The following is a 23,893-nucleotide window of genomic DNA, read 5'->3' as shown; positions in this document are numbered from 1 at the left end:
GAAGGAAGCCCAAAGTCAAAAGGAGAGGTAAAAAAGACTAGAGGAACTTGAAGCCTCTGGCTCCCACAGCTACAGCAAACATTAAAGACAACGCAATTCCTAGTCAGATTAACATCAATCCATATACTAGAGTTCTTCAACCAAACGAGAAGCATGCTAAAAAAGGCAAGGCAAGAAGAAAAAACAACATGGTCTGATGAGACAAAGCAAGTATCAATTACATTTAGATATAGCGCAGATGTTGGAGTTATCAGACAGGAAATTTAAGATAGCTCGTTAACGTGTCTGATGGTAAAAGTAAATAATATCTAAGAACAGATGGGTAATGTAAGATGAGATAAAGACACTAATAATGGTCAAAAGGAAATGTTATAAATTAAAAAAAAAACTAACAAATGTCTCTCATGGGCTCATCAGTAAACTAGACACAACCGAGAAAACAATCAATGAGCTTAAAGATAGGTCAACAGGAATCGCTCCACTGAAATGCAAAGAAAGGGGAAAAAGAATGAAAAAGAAAAAAAAAAAGGAATATCCAAGAACTCTGGGACAATTTCACAAGTTGTAAAATTGGAATACCAGAAAGGAAAAAAGTGAAGAAAAAGATTTGAAGTAATAATAGCTAAGAACCAAATGAGTCACCAAACCAGATCCAGGAAGCTCAGAGAGCACCAGAGAGGATAAATACTAAAAATCCACACCTACATATATCTTAATCAAATTGCAAAACCAAAGACAAAGAGAAAATCTTGAAAAAAGAAAAAATTATCTATAGATAAAGATAAGAATTACAGTTGACTGCTGGTCAGAAACCATGCAAGAAGACAGTGGAGTGAAAAATTTTAAGTGTTGAAAACCCACCAACCTCGAGTCCTATATCTGGCAAAATTATCCTTCAAATATGAAGGAGAAATAAAAACGTTCTCAAATCAGTAAGAGTAGTACTTCCGAAATGCATCTCATCCACGTTTTGCTGATGAAAAAAACAGATCAAGAGCTGTTAAGTGTCTAAACCTGGAAGGGGTACCCTCAAAGTTTCATTTTTCCTTTTATAAATCAGTTTTTTAGTCAATGTTAGAAATTGCACGGTTTGAACCCTTCATTTTGAAACGAGCAGTTGAGAGAGAACCGACTTATTCCAGGTTGAATAGAAAGTTACTAGCCGACTTGGTATCAAACTCAGCTCTCGTGATTTATTTCCTACTGTAATTTTGTCTGAATGATTGATCCTATTTAAAAATAATTTCGCTTATGGAGGAGAAAAACGAATATACAGGGATGTGAAAAACCTAAGGAGGAGGGTGCTCTAAAGCAAGGTGTACAAGCCCGTAAACCAAGCCCCTCCGCAAAGCACCCGAGCCAGGACTACAAGTTCCAGGGTGCTCCGCCGCACGCGCGCTGCCTGCCGGGAGTCGTCTCCTGCGAGTCCGCGCGGGAAGTGGGTACTTTGCGCCGAGGGGAAGCGGCGCGTGGTGTACCCGCGGCGGCTTCTGCTGCTCTGGTCTCTCCTCGCCTCATCTTCACCGCCTGGCCACCGCCGCCATGCGCATGAAGGGCCGCTTCCCGATACGCCGCACCCTTCAGTACCTGGGCCAAGGGGACGTGGTGTTCAAGAAATCGGTGAAGGTCATGACGGTGAATTACAATACGCATGGGGCGCTGGGCGAGGGCGCCAGGTCAGTCCGAGCCCTGTGAGGCCGCTACCGGTGATTATAACAACGTGCTAGTAACATGGAGACCTGGGGCTGCACCTAATCCTGGGGCTGGCCCACTGAGGTTGGTGCTATTGCCTTCATTTTACAGACGAGGAGACTGGGGAGCAGCTTGCTCCAGGTTCTATAGCAAGAAGAGGACAGTAGGGCCTCGCCGTGCAGGCTGAGGGGGCGGGGGAGCCGAGGACAAGGGCCCCCTCATTTTCCTTCCTACAGGAAGGAGGACAATGCCAATCCGTGGGGGCAATAGTCTCCTGAATTACCAGTGACATACAGTCTCCCGGTGGGGAGGGGCGGCACGGGGTCTGGGTGGAGCCCAGCCCAGGGGCTACAGACCTGGTTCGAGTCTGGTGGATTTGGGAGAGTCGCTCCTCAGGGTCCCAAACGGGGATGATACTGCCCAAGGGCCGATGTGGGGATGCAATGAGAGAAGTGACAGCTGCTGGCATTTATTGAGTTCTCATATGTGCAGCACGGTTCTGAATGCTTCTTGTGGATTCTCTCGTTGGTTTTTATAGAAACCCCATTGTTATCCCCACTCTGAGAGCGAGGAAATGCATAGAGAGGTTGGATAACTTGCTTGTCCAAGGTGCCACACACAGCTGGCCAGTGAGTGGCGGCTCTGAAAGTGCTTTTTTGGAGAACTTCTCACCGTTATAATTAAGTGACTATGTCAACTGTGTAGCCGCCACAGGTTCCCACGCCCCACCCACCAACTAGACCGTAAACTCTGCAGTGGTTTTCAGCTTGGAGTAGAGAGTCGTTGAATAGAAGCTTGCAAGTGAATGGGTTGAATTGAACCTTGAGGCAACAGTACGTGCTTTGGGCTTTTCTGGCATTAATTATAAATTTATTGAGGGCTTGCTGAATGCTAGCTAGGTCCTGTGCTGTGTGCTGGGAATTTAACCGTGACGAAGAGAAGAGTCCTGTACTTCAGTAACTGGGATTGGATGTGTGGAATGCATCAGAATGGGACATGAGAACGACTCCCTGTGAAGAGTAGTCATCCATGAGAGGGGACTTCACTGCACGGCTGTTGGGTAGGCACAAGCTACCTCTTAGCGGTTTGCTTTCCATAGGTGAACCCAAGGACTTGTACCTGCTTGCTGGGATGAAGTCTTCCTGGAAGATTTGGTCTTAGGGGTGAATGGGCATCCAGAAACTCCATAACCCACTGTACGTCCACTCAGGTATCACAGGGCAGAGGCCAGGCAGGTACTGGAAAGGAGGAAGGCAGATTGGATGGGCCTGCGTGAACTGGAAAACATGCCCTGTCTCAAGGGGCCATTCACTGCTTGGCTACATCTTAGCTGTGTGGGCTCCAAGAGAATTTCATATTTTTAATGTAAATCTCCGGTATTTAAATGGTCATCCAATCGGCCTACAAAGCCTACACACATATCCTCCAGGTAAATAGGATACCTCCATTCTGTGTTTCTTGTTCCTGGTGGTAAGGGCTTGCCTTTCCCACCTTTGCCCTTTTTGTGATTTTTATGCCCTTGAGTTGAGCCTGCCTGACCTGCTCTAGCCCCACAGGCCTTTGGTTGTTAATGTGCCCTCAGCATTTCAGTTGTCCCTTCCTCCATTCCAAGTGCCAGTGGCCAGTACTACAGCCCTGGGGTACCTATTGCCTTGGTATCTGCTGGGTGTGTGGGGAGCTGCCTTATTCAGTGCCTGAGGGCTAAGTCCCTCCTCACCTGTGCTAGGTGTTTTTGCCTTTAAGATGTAATAAGAGATGTAACAGCTGCTAGTGTTTATTGAGTTCTTCTGTGTCCAGCCCTGAGCTTCAGAATCTAGGTGAATTTGATAGTGACAACACTGTGGAAGAAGTCCAGATGCAAACTAATCACAGCCTGGGGTTTTTCACTTACTAGTTGTTGACCTAGGGTTGTTTAGGTAATTTTTCTCACCTCCTCCGTTGTAAAACCTTACCTTCCAGTATTGCAGTGAGGATTTGAGTATAAAGTGCCTAGTATGTCTAACATATACAGCAGGTGCTCAATTAAAGGTTACCTCTCGTTAACTTTCTTCTCATGCTTCAGCAAGAACCATTTAAAAATCCTGTTTAATTTTTGTCTTAGTAGTTTTATGTGTGAGAAAGTCCTACATGCATATGCCCTGCTTTATTTGTATGAAATTCTGGGAAGTTTGGATACTCTGCTTTGGGGTGGGAATTGAGCAGAGGCCTCCTAAGCCCAGGAGGATAAATTCAGTCTTTGCCCTGCCAACCCTGTGTGCCCTTCTGGTTGGCAAAGCTTATAGTAGCAATCTGTTTCCACTTCTTCCCCTGGAGGCAACAACTTTCAACTCTAACCAACTGGAGTTTTACCTTCATCTAATTAAATACCATACTTAGCTACTTCTTACTTTCTTAGCTTTAGGCATTATCTGGAGCCTTGTCATCAAGGAAGATGAGGATTTTACCACCACATCCATTCCCCGCCCTCAACACATGCGTACTACCCCGACACCTCCCCACCCCCCATCTTCCCAATATAGTCATTTCGGAATTTTGGATAGAACAATATTCAGTGTTTAATATGATTTTGTGAACCCTATACACAGTTGAGCCAGATAGAGTACTGATTATTTTTCCTTTTTGTTTTTTGCAAAGGTTTTTGTTTTCTCTGGGGTTAATAATTGTCATTGCTTTTGTTTCAACTGCAGATTCTGCCCCAGTTATGGAATTCTCCCCAAGTAAACGGTCACACAATCGGGCTTTCTGTCAATTTCATCTTGAAAATAGACCACAGGCTCCAATTTGAACTGCTTGTCCTGTATCGCCATCATCTTGGCGTAGACATGGAAGCACAAAGCACTAACTTGCCCTGGGTCATACAGCTGGAAAGTGGTGAAGTTGGGCGACTGTGCTTCTGTCCCATGTGCCACTTGTACCTTCCCATTGTTGTCTGGTGTATGGGGCAGCGTGGCAGCAGGTAGCCTAAGGTATATTTAAGTTCAGATCACTTGAGCCTTTAATTAAGGGACTGTTTACAGAGTTGTGGGGAAAGATAGGGAAAAGAAATCACAGGTCTAGGCTTGTGGAGGTAGGGGGAGTTGGAACCTGGAGATGGAGAGGGCTGCCTGATGGAAGGAGTCAGGGGACTGGCCAGGGAAATAAATACCTTGACTCTGCTTCCTCCTTCCAGTCTTTTGCCAGGACTTCCTGTTGGCCATATGCAACACAATCTGGAGGGCAAGGAAGCCCATTTCCAAAGTCCACATAGGTTAGCCATTCAGGATGGAGAATGGGTGGAGAGGGATCCAGATATACGGTCCTATTGTAATTTATTTAATCAGTCATCTTTTGAGGGGCACTTACGTTTCTGTTTCTGAATCTGATGAAAGTTCTGAAGCTTTTTCCTAGAAAAGTACACAGGTATGCAGAATTTTAGGTTAAAAACTATTGTTTCACGGGTTTAATTTCTTCTCTTTTGCAGGAAATTTGTGTTTTTCAACATACCTCAGATCCAGTACAAAAACCCTTGGGTGCAGATCATGATGTTTAAGAACATGACACCATCACCCTTCCTTCGATTCTATTTAGGTGAGTGTGGGGCCTCTCTGCTGTGGTCCAGGACTGTTTTTTCTTCCATCTGTTCCTCCTACTATAGCAGTCAAGTGATCTGAGGTACAGACTGCTGTAAACTAATGTTGCTCCCATCACCTCGGCTTCCCATACCGTGGCACACAGTGGCCATTGAGATCTAGACTCTTCTTGTCTCCAGTCGCCCCCACATCTCTTACATGTCTTAAGCCACACAGGCTAGTTTTTCCAAGTTCCCTCGCCATACCTTGCTTCAGTGCCTTTACTCATGTCAGTTCCTCTGTCAAAATCCTACTTCTATTTTCTTTGCTTATTATTATCTTTTTAAAATCCTTCAGGACTCAGCTTGGGCACCACTTCTCCCAGGAAACCTTCCCTATACCCTTAGATTGGCCTTTCCCCATCCCTAAAGCCCCTCTTAGTGCTGGCCACATTCTCTTGAAAAGTGTATGTCCGTGTGTGTCCTCTCTGGACCAAGTGAACATTTATTCAGTTAAATTGGGCTCAGCGCCCAGAAGTCAGAAGATCAGATGTTTTGGCTCAGATTTTGACCCTGAGTGAGTAACAGTCCCATTGCTTTATTTCTCAACTAAAGGCAGAACATCAACCTTACACAGTTGGGAATCAAATGATGTGTAGATTGGGAAATGTTTCAGTATCCAAAAAGATGATGTTCTTTCATTTTATTTCTGGCCAGAAATGGCCAGCTCATTCAGCAAATATATAACGAATGTCTGCTAGGACTTAGATACTGCTGTAGGTGCTTGGGGTGTCAGGGAGCCATACAAAGATCTCTGCCCTTGTAGAGATGATACCCTACCAGGAGGAGCCAGAACGAACAAGAAACTTCACAAGATAGTATATTAAAAGATAAGTGTTGTAAAAAATAAATAGAGCAAGATAAGGGGCGAGTGAAGAAAATGGTGATATGGCAATTTTGTATATGTATTTTGTGTTTGCATTTTAAAAAATTAACTCTATTGAGGCATAATTTACCTATAATAAATGCACAGGACTAATGCGCATAGATCAATGAGTTCTGACATTTATGTACCTGTGTCACCACTTTCCCAGTGAAGATGAAGAACATTTCTGTTACTCCAGAAAGTTCTCTAGTGCTACTTTCTGGTTAATTTCCACCAGAGGCAACCACTGCTATTTCTTTCACCATAGATTAATTTTGTTTCAGAACTTCATGTAAATAGAATCTCACAGTATATATATATATATTGTGTGTCTGGCTTTCACTCATGGTTTTGAGATTCATCCACATTATGTGCATAAGTAGCTTATTCATTTTTATTGCTAAGTAGTGGGAATATATACCACAGTTTATCGGATCACCTGTTGATGAGCATCTCGGTTTTTGTTAAATGACAAGACAGTTAAAAGTATGAGATTTATTGGAGATAAAGGGGAGATGGTAGAGGAGTAGGCAGGGAACGTCTTCAGATGACAAAGCAGGTCTGACATCTCTGAGAGGAGGGGGAGAAGGAAGGAGAGCTGGACGGGAGGAGCCTCAGATGGTGGTGCAGCTCTTGGAAAGACTGGGCCAGTCCAGTGGGAAGTTGTAGCTCTGCACTGGGCAGGAACGGGCAGATCCTAGACCTAGGCCAGGGAGAGCCTGGGCTCGGCTCTGGTGCTGCTCTGGTGGATCCCCAACACAACAGCTGGGCCGTTGACTTGCAGGAGGGCTTGCTTGAAGGGAGGTTTGATTGGAGGGGCCTCTCTGGTTGCAAAGGGTTGTTTCTAATTTTTGGCTGCTAAGGTGCTTATCAGTACCTTCTTGGCACAAGTCATCTTTCTAGACATGGGTGCTCACTTCTCCTGGGCCTACGCCTCAGGACGGGATTGCTGGGTCACAGAATAGATATGTAGCGTTCTTAGGAACTGCCGAACAGATTTCCAAAATGATTGTGCCATCTCACCCTCCAGGCAGCTGAGTGAGAGGGTCCTGGTAGATCCACATCCTACCCAAACTGGTGGTGGTAGTTGCATTACTTTCCTGTGGCTGCTGTAACAAATTACCACACACTTGGTGGTTTAAAACAACACAAATTTCTTACAGTTCTGTAGGTTAGAAGTCCAACATAGACTAAAATCAAGGTGTCAGCCGAGCCTTCCTTTCTGGAGGCTCAAGGAATAAATCCACTTCCACGACTTCCTGCTTCTTAGAGGTCACCCACTTTCTTTGGCTTGTGGCCCCTTTTCTCAGTCTTCAAGGCTAGCAATGTTGTATTTCTGGCCATTCTTCCGTAGTCACAGGTCCCAGAGAGCTTTTCCAATTTCAAGGACCGTGTGATTAAATCGGGCCTACTAGGTTATCTAGGACAATCTCCCATCTCCAGGTCTTTAACCACATCTGGAAGAGTCTCTTTGGGCACTTAAGGTGATATACAGGTTCTGGGGGATTAGCACAGGGACATCTTTAGGGGCCTTTATTGTCTTAATTTTTATCCCTTCCTGTGGGTGTATATATCTTATAGAAGTTGTAATTTGCATTTCTCATAACTTTTCATGTGCTTATTGGCTATTCATATATTTCTCTTGTAGAGTCTACTTGTATCTTTTGTCCGTTAAAAAACAATTGAGCTGTTTTGTTTTCTAACAAGTTCTTTTATATTCTGTACATATATCTGGCAGGATGCAATGCCTGTCAGATATGTCTTGTGAATGTTTTTTGTCTGTAGCTTTTCCTTAAAGGTCTTTTGAAGGGCAGAAGTTTTCGTTTTGATAAACTTCAGCTTATCAGTTGTTTTATGTTTAATTCTTTTTGTATCCTATCCAAGAAGTCTGCCTACCCCAGGGTCGCAAAGATTTTTGCCCTGTTTCCTTTAGGTTTGTAGTTTTAGATTTTACATTTAGGTCTGTCCTCTAGTTTGAGTTATTTTCTTTATATTAAGTGAGGGTAGAGATTGAGATTGAGGTTCACTTTATTTTTTTCCCGACTCAGGATATTCAGTTATTATAGCACCATTTGTTGAAAAACTATCCTTATTGAATTTTGTTGGCATCTTTGTCAGAAATCAATCCATCATTAGAAAAACAAAATGCTTGTATATCCATATAGTCAGCCATGAAAAGGTATGAAGTACTGACACATGCTACAACACAGTTGAACCTAGAAAATATTATGCTAAGTGAAAGAAGCCAGACACAAAAGGCCATGGAGTGTTTGATTCCATTTATATGTAATGTCCAGAACAGGCAAGTCCATAGAGACAGACAGTGGTTGCCAGGGTCTGGGTCTGGGGTAGTGTGGGGAATAGGAAGTGACTGCTTAATTGGTAAAAAGTTTCTGTTTGGGGTGATGAGAAAGTTCTGGAACTAGATAATAGTGACAGTTGTACAACATGTGAATGTACCAAAACCCACTGAATTATACACTTTAAAATGGTTAAAATGGTAAATTTTGTGTCCCATAACTTACCACATACAAAAAAATCACCTGGCCATATATTTCTGAACTCTTCATCCTCTCTCACCGATCTCTCTGTTCTTATTCTAATACACTGTCTTGGTTTGTGTGGCTTTATAAGTGTTAAGATCAGGTAGTGTAAATCCAACTTTTTTCCCCAAAGTTACTTTGGCTAGTCTAGGTTCTTTGCATTTCTAGAGACTTTAACATTTGGTTGCTAGTTTCTAGAAAAAAGCTAGCTGGGATTTTGATTGGAATTACATTATAGATCATTTTGAGAAGAGACTTTTTAACAATATCGAATATGTTTTATAACTATTGTAAATGGTGTTTTAAAATATTTCATATTTCAGTTTTTGGTTAGCATCACACAATTTTGTAGAAGTACAGTTAATTTTTGTAAATGGTTGTGTGTGTTGCAGTCCTGTTGTAAATTCACTTATATCTTGTAGTTTTTAAAAAAATTCTTTAGTATTTTCTACATACACAGTCATGCCATCTGTAAATAGTTTTACTTTTTCTTTTCCAATCATTTTTTTCTTTTTTTGTCTTAATTTCACTGGCTAACTTGGCTGTACTATTTTGTTTTTACCAGTAATGTAGGAAAGTTCCAGTTACTCTGTATCAGCACTTGGTATTTTCCATTTAAAAATTTTTAGCCACTCTAATATCTCATTGTGGTTTTAGTTTTCTCATTTTCCTAATGACTAAGATATTATATATCTTTTCATGTGATTATTAGCTTTTTGTTGTTAAATGTTTATTCAGATATTTGCTTACGTTTTAGTTGGATTATCTCATTGAGTTGTGAGAGTTCTTTATATAATTGAGATACAAGTCCTTTATCAGATTTATGCATTGTGAATATTATCTCCCAGTCTATGGCTTACGATGCCTTTTGAAGCACAAAAGTTTTGAATTTTGAGTTATTTTTCTCTCTCTGGGTGTTTTTTATATCATATCTAAAAATCTTTGCTTAGGTAAAGTTATAAAGATTTTCTATTCAAAAACTTTTATAAAAGTTTTAGCTCTTTCAAAATGATGACTATTTTGGGTCCTTCGTATGAATTTTAGGTTCAACTTGTCAGTTTCTATACACATACCTGCTGGGATTTTGATAGGGGTTGCACTGAACCTATAAACCAGTCTGGGGAGGATTGTCATGTTAACGATATTGAATCTATCTGTAAACAGGGAATTTCTATTAAAATAGTACATGCCTGAAATTTGGCTGCTCACGTCTAAAGAAATATGGAAAAGAGTAGCATTACGTGTTATGAAAACAAATATATTTACTTTATTAGAATATTTCTCTGCTAAAAGCAAATCCCAAATCACCACATTTGAGGCTGAGGGGCATCTGCCAAGTTCTCAGGTTTTCTTCCCCATCTTTACTTCCTGTTTCCAGATTCTGGTGAGCAGGTCCTCGTGGATGTGGAGACCAAGAGCAATAAGGAGATCATGGAGCACATCAAAAAAATCCTGGGGAAGAACGAGTGAGTTGCTGGTGTTGACCTGGAGGGGAGCAAACGTCTTAGCCCAGAGAGTTGGAGAGAGAAGGAAGGGGTGTCAAGAAGGCAGGCTCTCTGACAGTGAGCTAGACACTCACCAGAGAGCATGGGCTGGACAGTTTGTTTCATCTGGCTTTGCTGCTCACCAGATGTGTGACCGTAAGTCACTGAGCCTTGAGCTGTAACTCCTGCTGTGAAGTGGGGATAAAGGTGTGTTCTTCCCTCCTGGGGTCAGTGGGAAGCTAAGATGGAGCTGAAAAGCTTTCCGTGTGTGGCCAGAAACATGTCCCTCCTTGGGAATCTCAGCTTGGAGCTAGTGGGTGTCCAGCCCCGGGGCCTGCTGTGAAAGGTCTCTTTTCTTTTCCTTTTTTTTTTTACCTTTAAACTTTATTATTATTATTATTATTATTTATGGTGACATTGGTTAACGAAATCCAGTAAGTTCAGGCGTACAATTTAACAGTAAGGCATATATATATATATGTTCCACTGTGTCTTTTTTCTTTCCATGGAGGAAAGGAGGGAGGGAAGCCAAGGATGTCTGTCTGTGAGAAAGCACAAAGGCATTTCTAGGCCTCTTTAATCCTGATTGTCCGACGAGTCAGAGCTGGCCCCTTGGCTGTGAAGGCTGAGCATGCCTGGGATGAGTATGCTTCCCAAGTGATCCCCTCCCCTGGGGTCTCACCCAGTTCACATGCTGAAGCCTTCCTGCCGTCCATCCTCCCTCCCTGGGAAGCCTGTGGGGAGGGGACAGATAGGTTTTGGGAGTGAGGAGCAATTTAGGAGGCACAGGAAATCCAGGTCTCCCTGGCCGATGATGGGATTCACTCTGAGAAATCCTTTGCTTCCCAGAGGCTCAGAGCAATGTTGCTGTCTGTGCTTTTGGCAGGGAAACCCTCAAGAAAGAGGAGCAGGAGAAAGAACAGCTTTTTCACCCGGCTAACTTTGGACCCCGAAAGTACTGCCTGCGGGAGTGTATCTGTGAAGTGGAAGGGCAGGTGCCCTGTCCAGCTCTGGTGCCGTTACCCAAGGAGATGACAGGGAGGTACAAAGCAACTCTGAAAGCCAGTGCCCAGGACTAAGACCCAGGCCTGTGGGCTGGGGTTACCTTGATCACAGGGAAGCCTCCCGTTCTGTCCCAGAGACTCTGAAAATAAAATGCTCCTTAATTACTCCATCAACATGGTGTGTTATCCAGTCTGATCTGCACAAGGAAGAAGGCCTACGTGGGGACAGAGCTTTGGAATGAGGAAGGTGTAAGGCCACAGGCTGACATTCCTGACTTTGTCCTCTGGCCTTTTCCTCCCTGTTCTCTACTGACTTCTGTTCCAGACCCTACTCTTGAGAATTATAAGCTGCTGTGCCTGGAGCCATCTTGGGCTGGCAGTGTGAACGTCCACTCCATTCAGGCTCTTTGGGTATTTTTACAAAATCCCAGGGCAAACCTTTGTGGAATGCTCACTTTTTAAAGCCAACTGACCCTTTCCTTCTGAGGGGTCTGGCTGTGGGCGTGCCAGATGCAGGAGGCCCCTGTGGCTGCAGACAGACCAGCCTCCCTTAGGAATGCGCCCACTAATGAGTGAGCCAGTGCCAGCCCCTGTGGCCCCAGCCGTATGCCCCTTAGCAAGCAGGTTTACAGACTATGAAGGAGGAAAGGAGAAGGCACTGCCTGGTCTGCCCTGAGAGGCTGGTGTTAAGAGGCTGCTGCTCAGCTTGCCCTCTTTTTCAGTTCTCACTTACTAAGGTTTGGAAGAGGGTGTGAGGTGTTACTGAGGGTCTGCCTAGTAGTTCTTTTCTCCTAAGATATTGATACTGCCACTTTAGTTGTGCTGGTTTTAGCCCTTGGGAGACACCCAAGCCCGCTAGGGTCACTTTAAAGTTTTATTTGGTCAAAAGTGAAGGACCAGCTGGCCTACAGACCAGGAGACCTTGCCCTTAGATTTGAGGTCTGAGTTCCTGGCCTTAGCTGAGGCCTAGCTATCTGTAAAATGAAAATAAAGGCACTCCCTGCCACATGAGGTAGTTAGCTATAGATGATGAAACTAGAATGTATGTATATGAATGCTGCAGATTATCTCAAATTGAGAGAAATTTGTCTCCTTTTACATTTGATGTCCAAGTTATGGTTTACTGTGATTCTGTACCAGACCTGTGTTCAGGGTGATAGCTTTGGGGGCACTGGGGGAGGAAGGTGGGTATGTGGGTCTGATATGGAAGAGGCAAGCTTACTTCAGTTGTGTTTAATTGAAATTCAACACTTCAGTGCCTTTTCTCCCATCACCATTTGGAGGGTGGCTAGAAAACTCTATCCTCCATTCTGATCCCTCCTGTAGGTGCTGGTTTCAGTACCTGCAATGTTCCTAACAACCCCACTGTGCTGGTTGTAGCCAGGGCCTTCACAGCAGCTGACGTGGCTTTCTGCTGGGCTGCCAGGCCTTTTCAGGCCTTTTTATGTCACAGCTGGTGACATAAAGCCTCATGGAATTATTCCTTCCTCCATGGCCCACAGCCCACATGGCCCAGAAAGGTTGCTTACCAGAAGGATGGCCCTGAACCAAACTAGTGACCCCTCTTTAGCAAATGTCCAGTACCTGATGAGTCAGTGCTGCTGTTAATATTTGCGCGGGCTATTTCCTCACAGACAGCAGATAGTGATTCACGGAAATAAATATCATTAAGGGGCATTATCTCAACCTTTGCCTTCCATTTCTTTAATAATGATAAAGGATGGGTTTAAAATTTACAGAAATGGGAGCTTAGAGAAGATTGCTATGAAGATTTATGATTGACATACTGTTTCTTAATTTTATTTGCATAAGCAATGTTTGCCTAAATGGTTTTTGACCTTGTTCTGCTCAAGTGACCAGTTTTCATTTTGAGTACTAGTACTACCTTACCTGGCAGAGCCATTTAAACCTAGTTGGCTGCCAGTGGGTTCTGCCCAGAATCTGACTTTGGACCCCAGAATTCTCACCTGTAAAATGAGAGGTCAGATGATTTCTGAAACTTTACGAATACATTTTTACCCTGGATAGCAAATATCCACATCACGAGTCTGCTGATTTGAGGTGTGTGTAATGGCAGCTCAAGGCCTGCTCTGCTCCAGAAACCTAAGTCCAGTGGGCCATCAAATAGACAGGGCTAAGTCACTTTTGGCCAAGGCTAAGGTGAGGTAAGAGCTACAGGGTTCTGAATACCAGTTGCTTCCTCACCACCTACTTGGGGTTCAGGTGAGAATGCTTGGAGGGTCAGGCATTATTATTACTATTATGAGAAATGATGAGCAGGATGCACATTTAGTCTTTAATTCACTTTTAATAGTATAAACCTCATTTAGGTAGTAGTATTAAGCCACAACAATAATGCCACATTGAAATAGCATTTAATAAAATGCATAAAGCTAATTCATGCACTGCAATACTCTATATACAAACACAACAATGCAAATTCTTCTTCAAGACTGAAGACATTGATTAGATATAAAATTCAGTTTAAAAAGAACATGCTAGTTTTTAAATGCCATCACATAAACAAAGCTGATTTCAAGCTATAGCTTTCAACAAGTTTTAAACCTGGAATTAAAAGGTAATGGCATAAACAATATTTCCTATATTGGGAAGGGCAGAGGTTACAGAAACGGTCCCAAGAAAATCTAACACCCAAATTTTCCTTTAACAGATGTCGTTTAAAAGGCCTGGTTATGCAGCTACATTTAAACAGGTCCAAACTACAGGTAAAAACTATGGTTTGTGCTATGAAAAAGGTGCAGCTTTTCAGTTATAAAACTAGTTGAACACTGGTTTACAAGATAATTGGGAGAACAGAGACTGTAGAAAAATATTCCAGCACTTGAGTTGTATGTGACAGCAGCATTTGAGTCCATCAATGCTCTGGTCGTCAAAATGACAGTTATACTCTCTTAAAGAAAAGCCCATTTTTCATGTAAAGTCTCCTTCCACATGTTATCCAAATATTAAGCTTTATCAGTCTGTCAGCTGAATAAATGTTGCTGAGCATTTTCTTTCAGCACTTTTTTCTATGTTGTATGTATAAATATTGAGACACCACAATTATTGGCTTCTTAATTGAAAGTATGATTGGGCATTAAAAATAGCTCGGACATTCCCCATCCCGATACTTTTTTTTAAGCTCAGTTTAATTATTTGGAGGTTGCTGTGAAGATACATAGACCCAAAGGAAAATTTTTATTTTAAAGATCCATTTAGAGACTGCCCAGCTTCCACTTTTATTATTTTAACTGGAAAGCCACCTTCGATAGTGTGATTGTCGCAACAGGCAAGGACATGGGAAAGGTGACAATCATTGCTGGGAAGCCAGTGAAGCAGCAGGATCTTCTTTATATCAGTCTCATTGGGGGAAGCTGAAGGCTGAATGGCCCAGTCTCACAAAAGGCACTGAGTGCTATGGTCTCCATGAATGTTTTCAAACATTTCAATAGCTTATTAAAAAAAAAAAATTGGATTATGTGAGAGTTTTTGCAGTTACTCAGTGATTTCTTTCAGCAGGCCAGCTTTTAACCTTCCTGCCAGTCAGGACCCCTGTGCTTACCAGGTCCACAAGCAACTACTGCTGGGCTGGGCCGGGCCCTGGCTCTCGAGTGCCTGTCTCAGTTTAAAGCCTGATTAAGGGGGAAAATTCATCTGAATAGAGCTGGATGAGAAAATTTGGCATCTGTAGCTTTAAGGGCGTACATATATCCATATTAAAATGCAGTTTCCATCTGAAATTTTAAAATCATAATTTACAGAAAAATTGGTGGTTTCATTTATATGCTGTAGAGACTTTTAAGATTTGTAACTTATATGCCATAAAGCTAGCCATCAACATTCATACATACTTTTACAGAATACTTGGTAGGTTTTTTTTTCAGCTGGCATTAGATGGGAATTTGTTTAGTCACAGGGGAGTGCCCACTGTCTGTTGAGTACAGAGCAAGTGGGGAAATTGCTACCAAGCCCTATGACACAGATGGTTCTGAAACTGACCACATGACAGAATGAGAGTATCTGGGAACTACTAAGTTCCTTCCAGTTAGGTCTTAAACGGGTTTGTGACCACCAGGTTAAAGATCTCCAGCTAGTTTTTGGACATTAGGATAAACTGTCCTCTAGCTTCATAGCCCTTGTCTGAACCTAGAGAATACATAGCAATGTCATCCTGTCAGGACCTTTCCCTGGTACAGAGGGAAGATTCTGACTTCATGGCCTTTCCCAGCCAGGCTCACCCAAAGGAAAATGGAGTTAAGAAAATCTCAGCAAATCCATCCTGCTGCAGGACCTTGGAACACCCACATCAATTTACTTTAGCAACTCTATCATAGAGTCTCTTTAAAACATAAAAGTTTGGATACGTGGCTACATGTCTGTATACATAATATACATCTATGTACACATACACACACTATATACACTGTACATATATAGAAGATATAAACACATGTACATTCATTCAGTCATACAAGCCTATAAATCTGTACACAATGCGCTGAAGGGAGCTCAGGGCTGGACACGCAGATGTGCATGGTGGTGGAAGGCACACGGGAGGTCCAAAGCCTGTGTACAAGAGACCCAAGTCTACTGTCTTGATTACAAATTCACATCAAAGTTAAGACATTTTCAAAGAGCCATACAATCTAGGGAATGGAAGTGAGAAAGTAGTATGGGGGCGTCTGCCCTGCCTGCTCAGACCGTTCTAGGATCGAAAGAGCACTGACCTCCCAAGATAAAGGAAAATGTCAGATGATGGCACTTTTCGTGACCTGGGCTCAGAACTGAAATGTCACCTATAGCCCCACTGCACATAAGGTCATTCCACTGGAAAGGAGGCCACAAGCTTCTGGACTCTAACCAGGTCCTAGAACTTGGATCCACAGCCAAGGGCTGCTTGTCAGGCAGAGGGCAGGCAGGGAGTGAGACTGCTCTGCTGGAAACTCCCCCAAAGGATTAGGATGTGGTTTTCCCAGAATAAAAGCACTAGATACAGCTGGAGCTCTTCTAATTCTTGGCTCCCTGCCGTGGCTGTCCCCAAAACAAGCAAAACAGCTAAGTAAGCTCTAGTGAGTATGTTGCTGCCATATCAGGGAGCTCAGAGTAGATGCGTCCATTGCTATCGCCATGACTGGTGGCAACCGCCTCAGAACAGAGTCCACATTTAATACTGACGCTGACAAGCTAGAAAACAATCCCTCTTGAGGGCAATTACATAACACATCTTACAAGTGTCTACACCTGAAATTAAATATAAAACCCCAAACAACAAAAGAACCCCAACCACGGCCTTGTGGCAGAGGTTACACAATAAATAATGTACCCCCCTCCCTCCCATAAACACACACACAGATCTCAAATTAGAAGGGCAGTAACATTCTGCCTTAAAAATACTTTCCAGGAATAACTTGGAAAATATTTGCTTGAGAAATTTGGTCTTTTTCTAAGTCTCTTCCTGTCCTGTTTTATGATTTATATGTAATGAACTCCACAAATTTCAACAACATGTAACTCTCCAACATTACGTAAGATACCACTGGAAAAGAGCAGTGGCTTTGTCAGGACCGCAGTCTAGATCTTGGCTAAGCTGCTCAGTACCGTAAGGCAACCCAAGTCTAAAAGCCCCATAGACAACAGGACTCCCAGGGCTTGCCCCTGGGAATAAGGGAGCTGGCCGGTTGTGGGCCTTTTGACCAACACCAAGAACTCGGAATATGAAAGATGTGACACAACACGTATTTCCAGGGAGCTACTCCGTGATCGACAGACATGCTTACATTCAAAAATCAAGGAGTAAAATAGGCAATTCACTGTGTAAGATGCATGAACATTCTTTAAAATGCCCTCTGCTAAAATCCTTCACAGGCAGAGATGATACAGACCTGCCCTAACTCCATTGTCTTGGCCAGTTTTTAAATCACTTCAAAGTTAGAAAACCAAAAATTTAAGCTAGCAAAATTAAATCCTTTCCATCATTTTATAATGGGCACCCTTTCTCCAAAATCTGCTTCCAAAGCATTAACTATAAATGATAAAACCAAATCCGAACTAGAATTCGGAAACTGGAGAGACTGTCCCCATTTAATTCCCACTAGTGACTTTCAAAAACTACTTTAACACTTCAGGATAAAGCATCCCACCCTGCTTTGCTGTAAGCCTGTGGCTGGCGTGCCCAGTACCCGTGCACCACTTGTGAGGTGCTCACCTTGACCAAGGGCCCAAGCCAAACCCGGGAGTGCCTGGGAGACAGGGAGTGCACTGGAATCTTTCTGGATATCATCTGATCAAAAGGTTTAAGAGATGCAGATTTAACCTTACATTTTCTCTTATTCTGGGATATACAAAAGAAAATGCAAAGTACCTGACCTCATCTTGGACACGCCACTTTTCCCCAACAGGAAATGCTTGCTCTTACTCACGTCCATGGGGATTTATGGGTGCTCTTCTCTAGATAGAACTTCCTTATAACCACATTCTGTTCTTGTAAATGATGGTCACTACAACTTATGAGAAAGAAGATAACTTTGGGAATTAAGGGTTGCCTTTTTAAGGAGCTGGCAGTCTGCTTCTGCATCCATTATCTAGAATGCTCCAGGGTTGGTTTGCTGGCACACACCTGGGGGAATAAAAGTGCACGGTGTGCCAGTACCAACGGAGATGCTGAATAAGGAGACATTCTGAAAACCCTGATAATTTAAGGTCAACAGAGAACCTTCCCATTCATCTGCACCACCATTGCCCTGGCCAGGCAGCAAGATCCTGCACACATACCCCCACCCCACCCCCATAGCTGTACTGAACTGCAGGAACACAGGCCCTTCTTAATGGGCATTTGGACTGGAAACTCTTAAGAGGGGAACCTTCACACTCCAAGGAGGCCATACTCCTCTCTGAGCACTGTGTAGCCACCCCAGATTGTACTCAGGAAATACTGTCAAGGGTTCAAAATGCCCACCTTGCACCTTTTGGTCAGAAGGCTCCATCTGCCGTAGTGGCGGAGGTGATTTGGGGACGTCAATTGCTGCAGGAATTGGCAGTTAATATCTGACTGGTTGCAATCCAATTCTGAGAACCAGTCATCAGAAGATGCCCCAGGTTTGGAGGAGCCTGCAGATGCCTGTCACAGACCAGGACCAGAGGTCAGGGAACCTGACAAGCATCAGCTCTGAGGAAGCTTCTGGTTTGGGTCACCACTGACTATGCTAGTATACTCCCACTTCCTGCATGATACAGATAAGCCATATTTTCATTCGCTCACAGGACTTTAGTTCAATACCACCAAGTGTGCATACAATTAGGAATGATGCCTTCTTTTCTTAAATGTAAATGATTGTCTCCTGTACCCTATTGCGTTTTCACAGAAATCATTAGCATTTAGGCAAAAGACATACAGTTTTCCATTTGCCCTGCCCATAGGCAAGATGTTGCTAACATTACGCAGCAGTAAGAAGTGCTTAGAAAGTGCTAATATTATTACCCTGGTAATTAGTAGCTATTAATTCCAAGGACATTTTTAACATATATACACACATACTGTTCTCTTAGGTTCTTTTAGTTTTCTTTAATACTAGTCTCTGACATTATAAAACTTTGTTTTTTGCCCTTTGAGAATTTCTAAATATAAATTGAGTTAAAAGATTGTTCCAAAATCTGCTGCTTCATCAAAAGGCATTGAAACATTTCTTATGGCAGGAAAGGATCCTACTAGTCTTTTAGTTGCTATTGTCTGGGATTAACAGATAAGAAGAAACCAGGTAGGAAATGGCTAACATACTGGAAATATTTGCACATACCAAAATACCACTACTTCATTTTCTTTGTCTCTGAGCTGTCCGGGCAGGATCCTTTTGCTCCTCAGTAGGTGTGTGGTATGCACTATAGACTGGCTCCAGTGATCTGGCCATTGTACTCTGCTGTCTCCATCTTGAGAATGTAAGGGATTATGCTGTCTATTGAAACGTTGCCAATGAGACCAGTAAAAAAAAGTTCTTCTGTTATGTTGGAGCTCATCAGCCTGAGCGCAGGCAGGCGGACGAGAATCCGGGCCAATCTGTAAGAAAGAGAGTCATGAGAGAAAGGAGGGTCCACTGCCCTCCAGACTTTGCCCTCGACAGGCTCCGACAGGTCCTGTCTGTACTGCTCAGAAGTGAACCAAAGAGATCCATCCACTATCTATGTCTTGTTTTTCTGATTTTAGCAGTTCCTCTTGTAGGAATTTATCATGAGAAAAAATGTCAAACAAGTACGTGCCAAGATGTATGTATGAACATGCTCTCTTTATTGTTTATAACAATGTCTACCTCCACCAAAGAGCAAAACAGGAAATCATCAATGGGGGATAGGTTGAAAGAAATATGGCGTCTCCATATAACGGATCACTACGTATCAGTAAAAAGAATAAAGATCCATATTCAAAGATAGGGAAGAAGTCCATGACATGTAGCTGAATAAAAACTCGAAAGGAGGTTGTGAAGCACTAAGTACTGCATAACTGCACTTGTGTATATTTATTTGTGTGCACATGTGTAAATACAGTATTCAGGAGGATGTGTACCAGAATGTTAACGGCCTCTCGGTATTGGGATTTGGAGTGACCTTATATATTAAAATTTTTTATGTATTGCCCTAACTTCCAGTGTTCATTTAGCATTATAATTTAAAATAAAACCATAGAATTTTTGTTTTGAAGAAACCCTGGGTGGAAAGGCACACTATGACCATGTCTGGAGGGCTATGGGACACTATCTGAAGCACACTGTGTGACAGGCCATTCCAAAGTCAGTGCACAGTGATGTATGCAAGCACACTGCAGTGCTAGCCCAACCTGGAAACAATCTACATTCTTATCAGTAGGAAATGTTAAATTATATCATCTCCTTAGCAACATATAATGCTGAAGAATAGGTATGCTCATTGCGTATTAAATGAGAAAAAGGTTACCTTACTTTGTTATCGTGATTCCAATTACACATACATAAAAAATTTCTGGAAGTTAAATACATAAAACATTAACAGATATCTCTAAACAGTGGTATTTACAGTTACAAATTTCTTTGCTTTACTAAAGTTCTAATTTTTTTTCTACAGTGAACATTGTAAGTTACTTTTAAAAAGAGAAATTATGGGAGTGCCAGGCCCCGGGTGCACGCTGAGAGCATGTGGGAGGAGACATCCCACCTTCAGAGATCCAGTTCATAAGGAGAGACAGCAACATCCGTAGGTCAGGGTTGGAAGTGTGTGTGGGGGGAATTAAAGAGGGGAAAAAAATTTTAAAAATAATATTCATATTATGCAAACAGCATTCCAGCACCATCATCCATTTACCCAGCCAACTGTGAGTCTTGCAGGGTGCACAAAGGTGTAAGGGGACTCCACCACAGACCTGGAAGGGTTGACTGGCTGCAAGGTGTTAGGAAGTCTGCAAGGGCAAATCAAGGGGGACCTCCTGGAACATGGCACATCTCAGCTGGGCCTTAGAAGCAGTCTAAAATGTCTATCAGCAGAGATGTAAAAGAATGGGGAGGAATGGGAGGGTATTTCAGGAGGAACAAAAAGTATGAGAAAAAGCATACAGAGGGAAAAACTAAATGAGTATAAGCAGGAGATAAAACCATTCTAGGGCTATTTTTTGGGAACAGTGTTGAGTGAGTTTCTAAATCCTATGAGAAAGCCTTCTTTATTTCATTTTTGGTCCCAAATCATCTGGCTTGCCACCCTCTCCCCTGGGGTCCTTGATGGGACAAGGAGTGACTCAGGATTTTTTCAGAACATCTACTTTCAAAGACCACAGCGTTGCTATTGTCAGGGTGATTCTAGTGTGCTATGGCTCTGCCAGCAGCCCCCAGAGGGGCATTTTCAGCTCTCCGGCTGCAGACACTGTGTGGTAATAGGCCCGTGGTTTCCTCAGAGGACAGCTTGCGCCTGGCTGGATGTATGAGTTCTAAGTGTGGGTGCATTACTTAACAATTCCATTCTCTATGTATTGAGGCTGAAGATATTATAGATTCATGGTGAGGTCTTCAGTGATTCCAATAGAAAATAGATCCCGCTTTGGCGAAAGGTACTTGTGCACCATAAAGGTGTGCCTAAAGCAGAGGTAGGCTCTCTGCCAGCAGGGCCAGCCACAGGTCCCCCGATCACACCAGAGAAATGGTCCTCCTTGGGCTGGGGGCAGTTCCATTCCACAGGACATCTGTGAACTGAGGTCTGCACAGGAGATGCAAGTTGGGGAAGGGGGGGCCATGCATCACCCTGGTCAACTTTTGCTCCAGCATTTATTTTGAGAAGACAGGGTGGGGAGGGAAATATTAAATAATTTGCTTGAAGGAGCCCCATAAATTCACATAGGCCCCAGTGGGTTGCAAGCAGTCCTCAGCTGGAAAACCTGCCAAGCATTCTTCCCTACTTCAGAAGAACTTTCCTGTTCAAATTTCCGTGAGAGGGGCTCATTTACATATTTGCTGCCCAACCATTACAAATACTACAAATTAATTTTTATCCAAATAAAGAAACTTTAAAAAATCAGTTTTTCTGAAGATAAAATTACTATTTACACAACCCACTTACTCCTTTATAGGGGTCAGGTTTAGTTTCTGTCAATGAAAACTTTTCTGTAAAGTACTCTAGCATTGCCTAGTGAATGGATGCGGATCAGAGGGGCAGAGCTTCCAACTGTTCTGGGTAAGGAAGGCCTCTATGAAGGCTCATGCCTCTGGCACAATGTTAGCTCCAGAAGAGATCAACCCAAGGTCCTGCCCAGTTACTCAGCAACACTGGGATAGCCTAGCATTCCTGACCCTCCCTGCCTAGCGCTTTCCATACTCCATTACTGCCTGTTATAAAATGCTGGAATTAAAATGTGATCAAATGGAGGCTCTACTAGGCTGCTAGAAAAGGAAAGGCTAATGTAATTTATATTTGCAACTACAGATCCAGCTGTGCTCCTCCCTGCCCTGAGCAAGTGTGTGTGTGCCTGTGCGCCTCACCGGTAGGTGTCTTCTGAGTAGGTTTTCTGAACATAGTCTTGCAACTCCATCTGTGCCTTTTCTTGGAATTTTTCAATCTGGCTTGTGCTGGTCAAACCTGGATGATCTGAAAAGAGAAAAGTGCCCCCAAATTGCCCTGTGTATTCAGAAAGCCTCCCTTACAGAGTTCTTAGTACTTATTTTTAATCAAACTTCTGACAAATTCTCAAGTACAACAGACTGAACTCTGGAGGCTAATATTGGGTCTGGATATTATTGTCAGAACACTGGATTTTCCTCTGTACTGGGCCAAGGCCTGACTGGGGGCTGGGCTCTGAGTGGTCATTCTAGCCTCAGCAGCCCCACCTGCAGGTTCTGGACATTTGGTTTCCTACTCTTTCCTACTATTCTAGAAAACACATCGATTTAAAAACTAGCCCATGTAATTAAAAATTCACTTTCTAGATATTTAATTGCATAATTTCTCCCATTTTTATTAGCTATTTTGTTTGTGAGTAGAGGGCTGCGGGGGAGGGAAAGGTTAAGCTGTGTCCAACTCCAGCTATTGAGGACACCAGTCAGGACAAGAGTCACCCAAGTGACACTCTCAGGAGGCTCTGAGATAACAGCCGAGGGGAAGTGAGGCCAGCCCAGCCGTCTCTTACTTTCCACCAACAGTCCTGCTGCCTCTTCTTCATCTGCTGTGACCACACCTTTTCGTGTGCCCTGCAGCAGCTGCTGCTACTGCCCTCCAGAGACTATGGGTAAACTTGTGCAGTTTCAATCTGTACTGGGATATATATGCTAACATAACCTGAAAATTGGTAAAGAGCAAAACAAAACAAATCAAAACAAACAAAAAGGACACAAGATGGTAGAACACTCTTTTGTATGTACAGCCCCATTTGGGCAATGGTTTCATTAGGATACAGATTAAATCTATCCAGTATATGAAGTCATTTCTTTGAGACTGTAAAGACAAGAATTTAAAAGAATGCATATGTTGATGTTAGTAAAGCACACCTATTATGAGAACATTCAGTCACATACAGTCTGGCAGGGCTCTCTCTACACCACTGATGACTTGACAACACATTCATGTTCATAAACATCAGTAGACACAGGTGGAAAACTGTCATTTGTCACCACCACATATCTTACCGGGGCTAAAGAGAACTATAGCTTTAAGGTATGCATACTCATAGCCGTCTATATCCAGCTTCGCCATACTGTTACAGAACTCCTGCAGCTTCCAGATGTGTTCCATGACTTGCTTTATCCGGTCACCAGAAAGTTTATCTAGAAATCAACATCACAGATCCCCTAAGAAAGGCTGATAAGTACAATAACACGAACTTCTTTGAGGGGTCACAGATTGAAAGAGAATAATTTCATGTTTTAATGAAAAACCAGTTATCTCAAGAGTGTCAAGAGCTTCAATTTCCAGTTAAAAATGAAGTGACAATAGGTACTCCAATTCCACCGTTACATCTTCTGCCTCAATGAACCCCTGGACCAGCAATTCTCCCTGGCCCTACCCTCGGCAGCACCTTTGGCCTACGGGTACAAATTGATATACGTCCATTCTTATCAATGGTTAGGTTTTCTAAGTCTCTGCAGGCATTTAAAATATATTTGTCAACCTGAAATGTTGGCATTTTTTAGTTGGCAAATTTTATCTGATTTAATCCTCATGACAACACTCTGCTGACGGGTATCAGTATTAACTACATT

General features: G+C 42.9%; 2 protein-coding genes across 4 annotated transcripts in view; one reads left to right on the top strand and one right to left on the bottom strand.

Annotated features, from left to right (window-relative positions):
- The first annotated feature begins 1,422 nt into the window (after positions 1–1,422).
- On the top strand, positions 1,423–11,369 carry MRPS25 (mitochondrial ribosomal protein S25). Of its 2 annotated transcripts, none has more exons than XM_039837370.1 (4): positions 1,423–1,676; positions 5,153–5,259; positions 10,086–10,173; positions 11,078–11,369. In XM_039837370.1, the coding sequence occupies exons 1-4, from the start codon at positions 1,543–1,545 to the stop codon at positions 11,268–11,270; spliced, it is 522 nt and encodes a 173-aa protein (XP_039693304.1). In that variant the 5' UTR covers positions 1,423–1,542; the 3' UTR covers positions 11,271–11,369. The 2 variants fall into 2 exon arrangements, with proteins under 2 accessions (XP_039693304.1, XP_039693305.1); XM_039837371.1 differs by having other exon boundaries at positions 1,566–1,776.
- Positions 11,370–13,483: 2,114 nt separating this feature from the next.
- Positions 13,484–23,893, bottom strand: part of NR2C2 (nuclear receptor subfamily 2 group C member 2) — a 76,743-nt gene continuing 66,333 nt past the window's right edge. For both annotated transcript variants that reach the window (XM_039837369.1, XM_039837368.1), the window contains exons 12-14: positions 23,321–23,458; positions 22,181–22,286; positions 13,484–19,245 (exon numbers count right to left, since the gene is read on the bottom strand). In XM_039837369.1, the coding sequence (XP_039693303.1) occupies positions 19,071–19,245; positions 22,181–22,286; positions 23,321–23,458 (419 nt within the window). In that variant the 3' untranslated portion in view covers positions 13,484–19,070. The remainder of the gene's footprint in view (positions 19,246–22,180; positions 22,287–23,320; positions 23,459–23,893) is intronic.

Source organism: Pteropus medius, unplaced genomic scaffold (genome assembly GCF_902729225.1).
Source record: "Pteropus medius unplaced genomic scaffold, Ma_sr-lr_union100, whole genome shotgun sequence".
Taxonomy (NCBI): domain Eukaryota; kingdom Metazoa; phylum Chordata; class Mammalia; order Chiroptera; family Pteropodidae; genus Pteropus; species Pteropus medius.
This window is presented reverse-complemented; position numbering and strand designations above follow the sequence as displayed.

What these genes read in the sequence shown, in the direction of transcription:
- MRPS25 (XM_039837370.1), top strand. Translation starts at nt 1,543, where the DNA reads ATGCGCATGAAGGGCCGCTTCCCGATACGCCGCACCCTTCAGTACCTG. An exon ending in GCGCTGGGCGAGGGCGCCAG is followed by an intron (nt 1,677 to 5,152) that starts GTCAGTCCGAGC and finishes TCTCTTTTGCAG; the next exon opens with GAAATTTGTGTTTTTCAACA. An exon ending in AAAATCCTGGGGAAGAACGA is followed by an intron (nt 10,174 to 11,077) that starts GTGAGTTGCTGG and finishes TGCTTTTGGCAG; the next exon opens with GGAAACCCTCAAGAAAGAGG.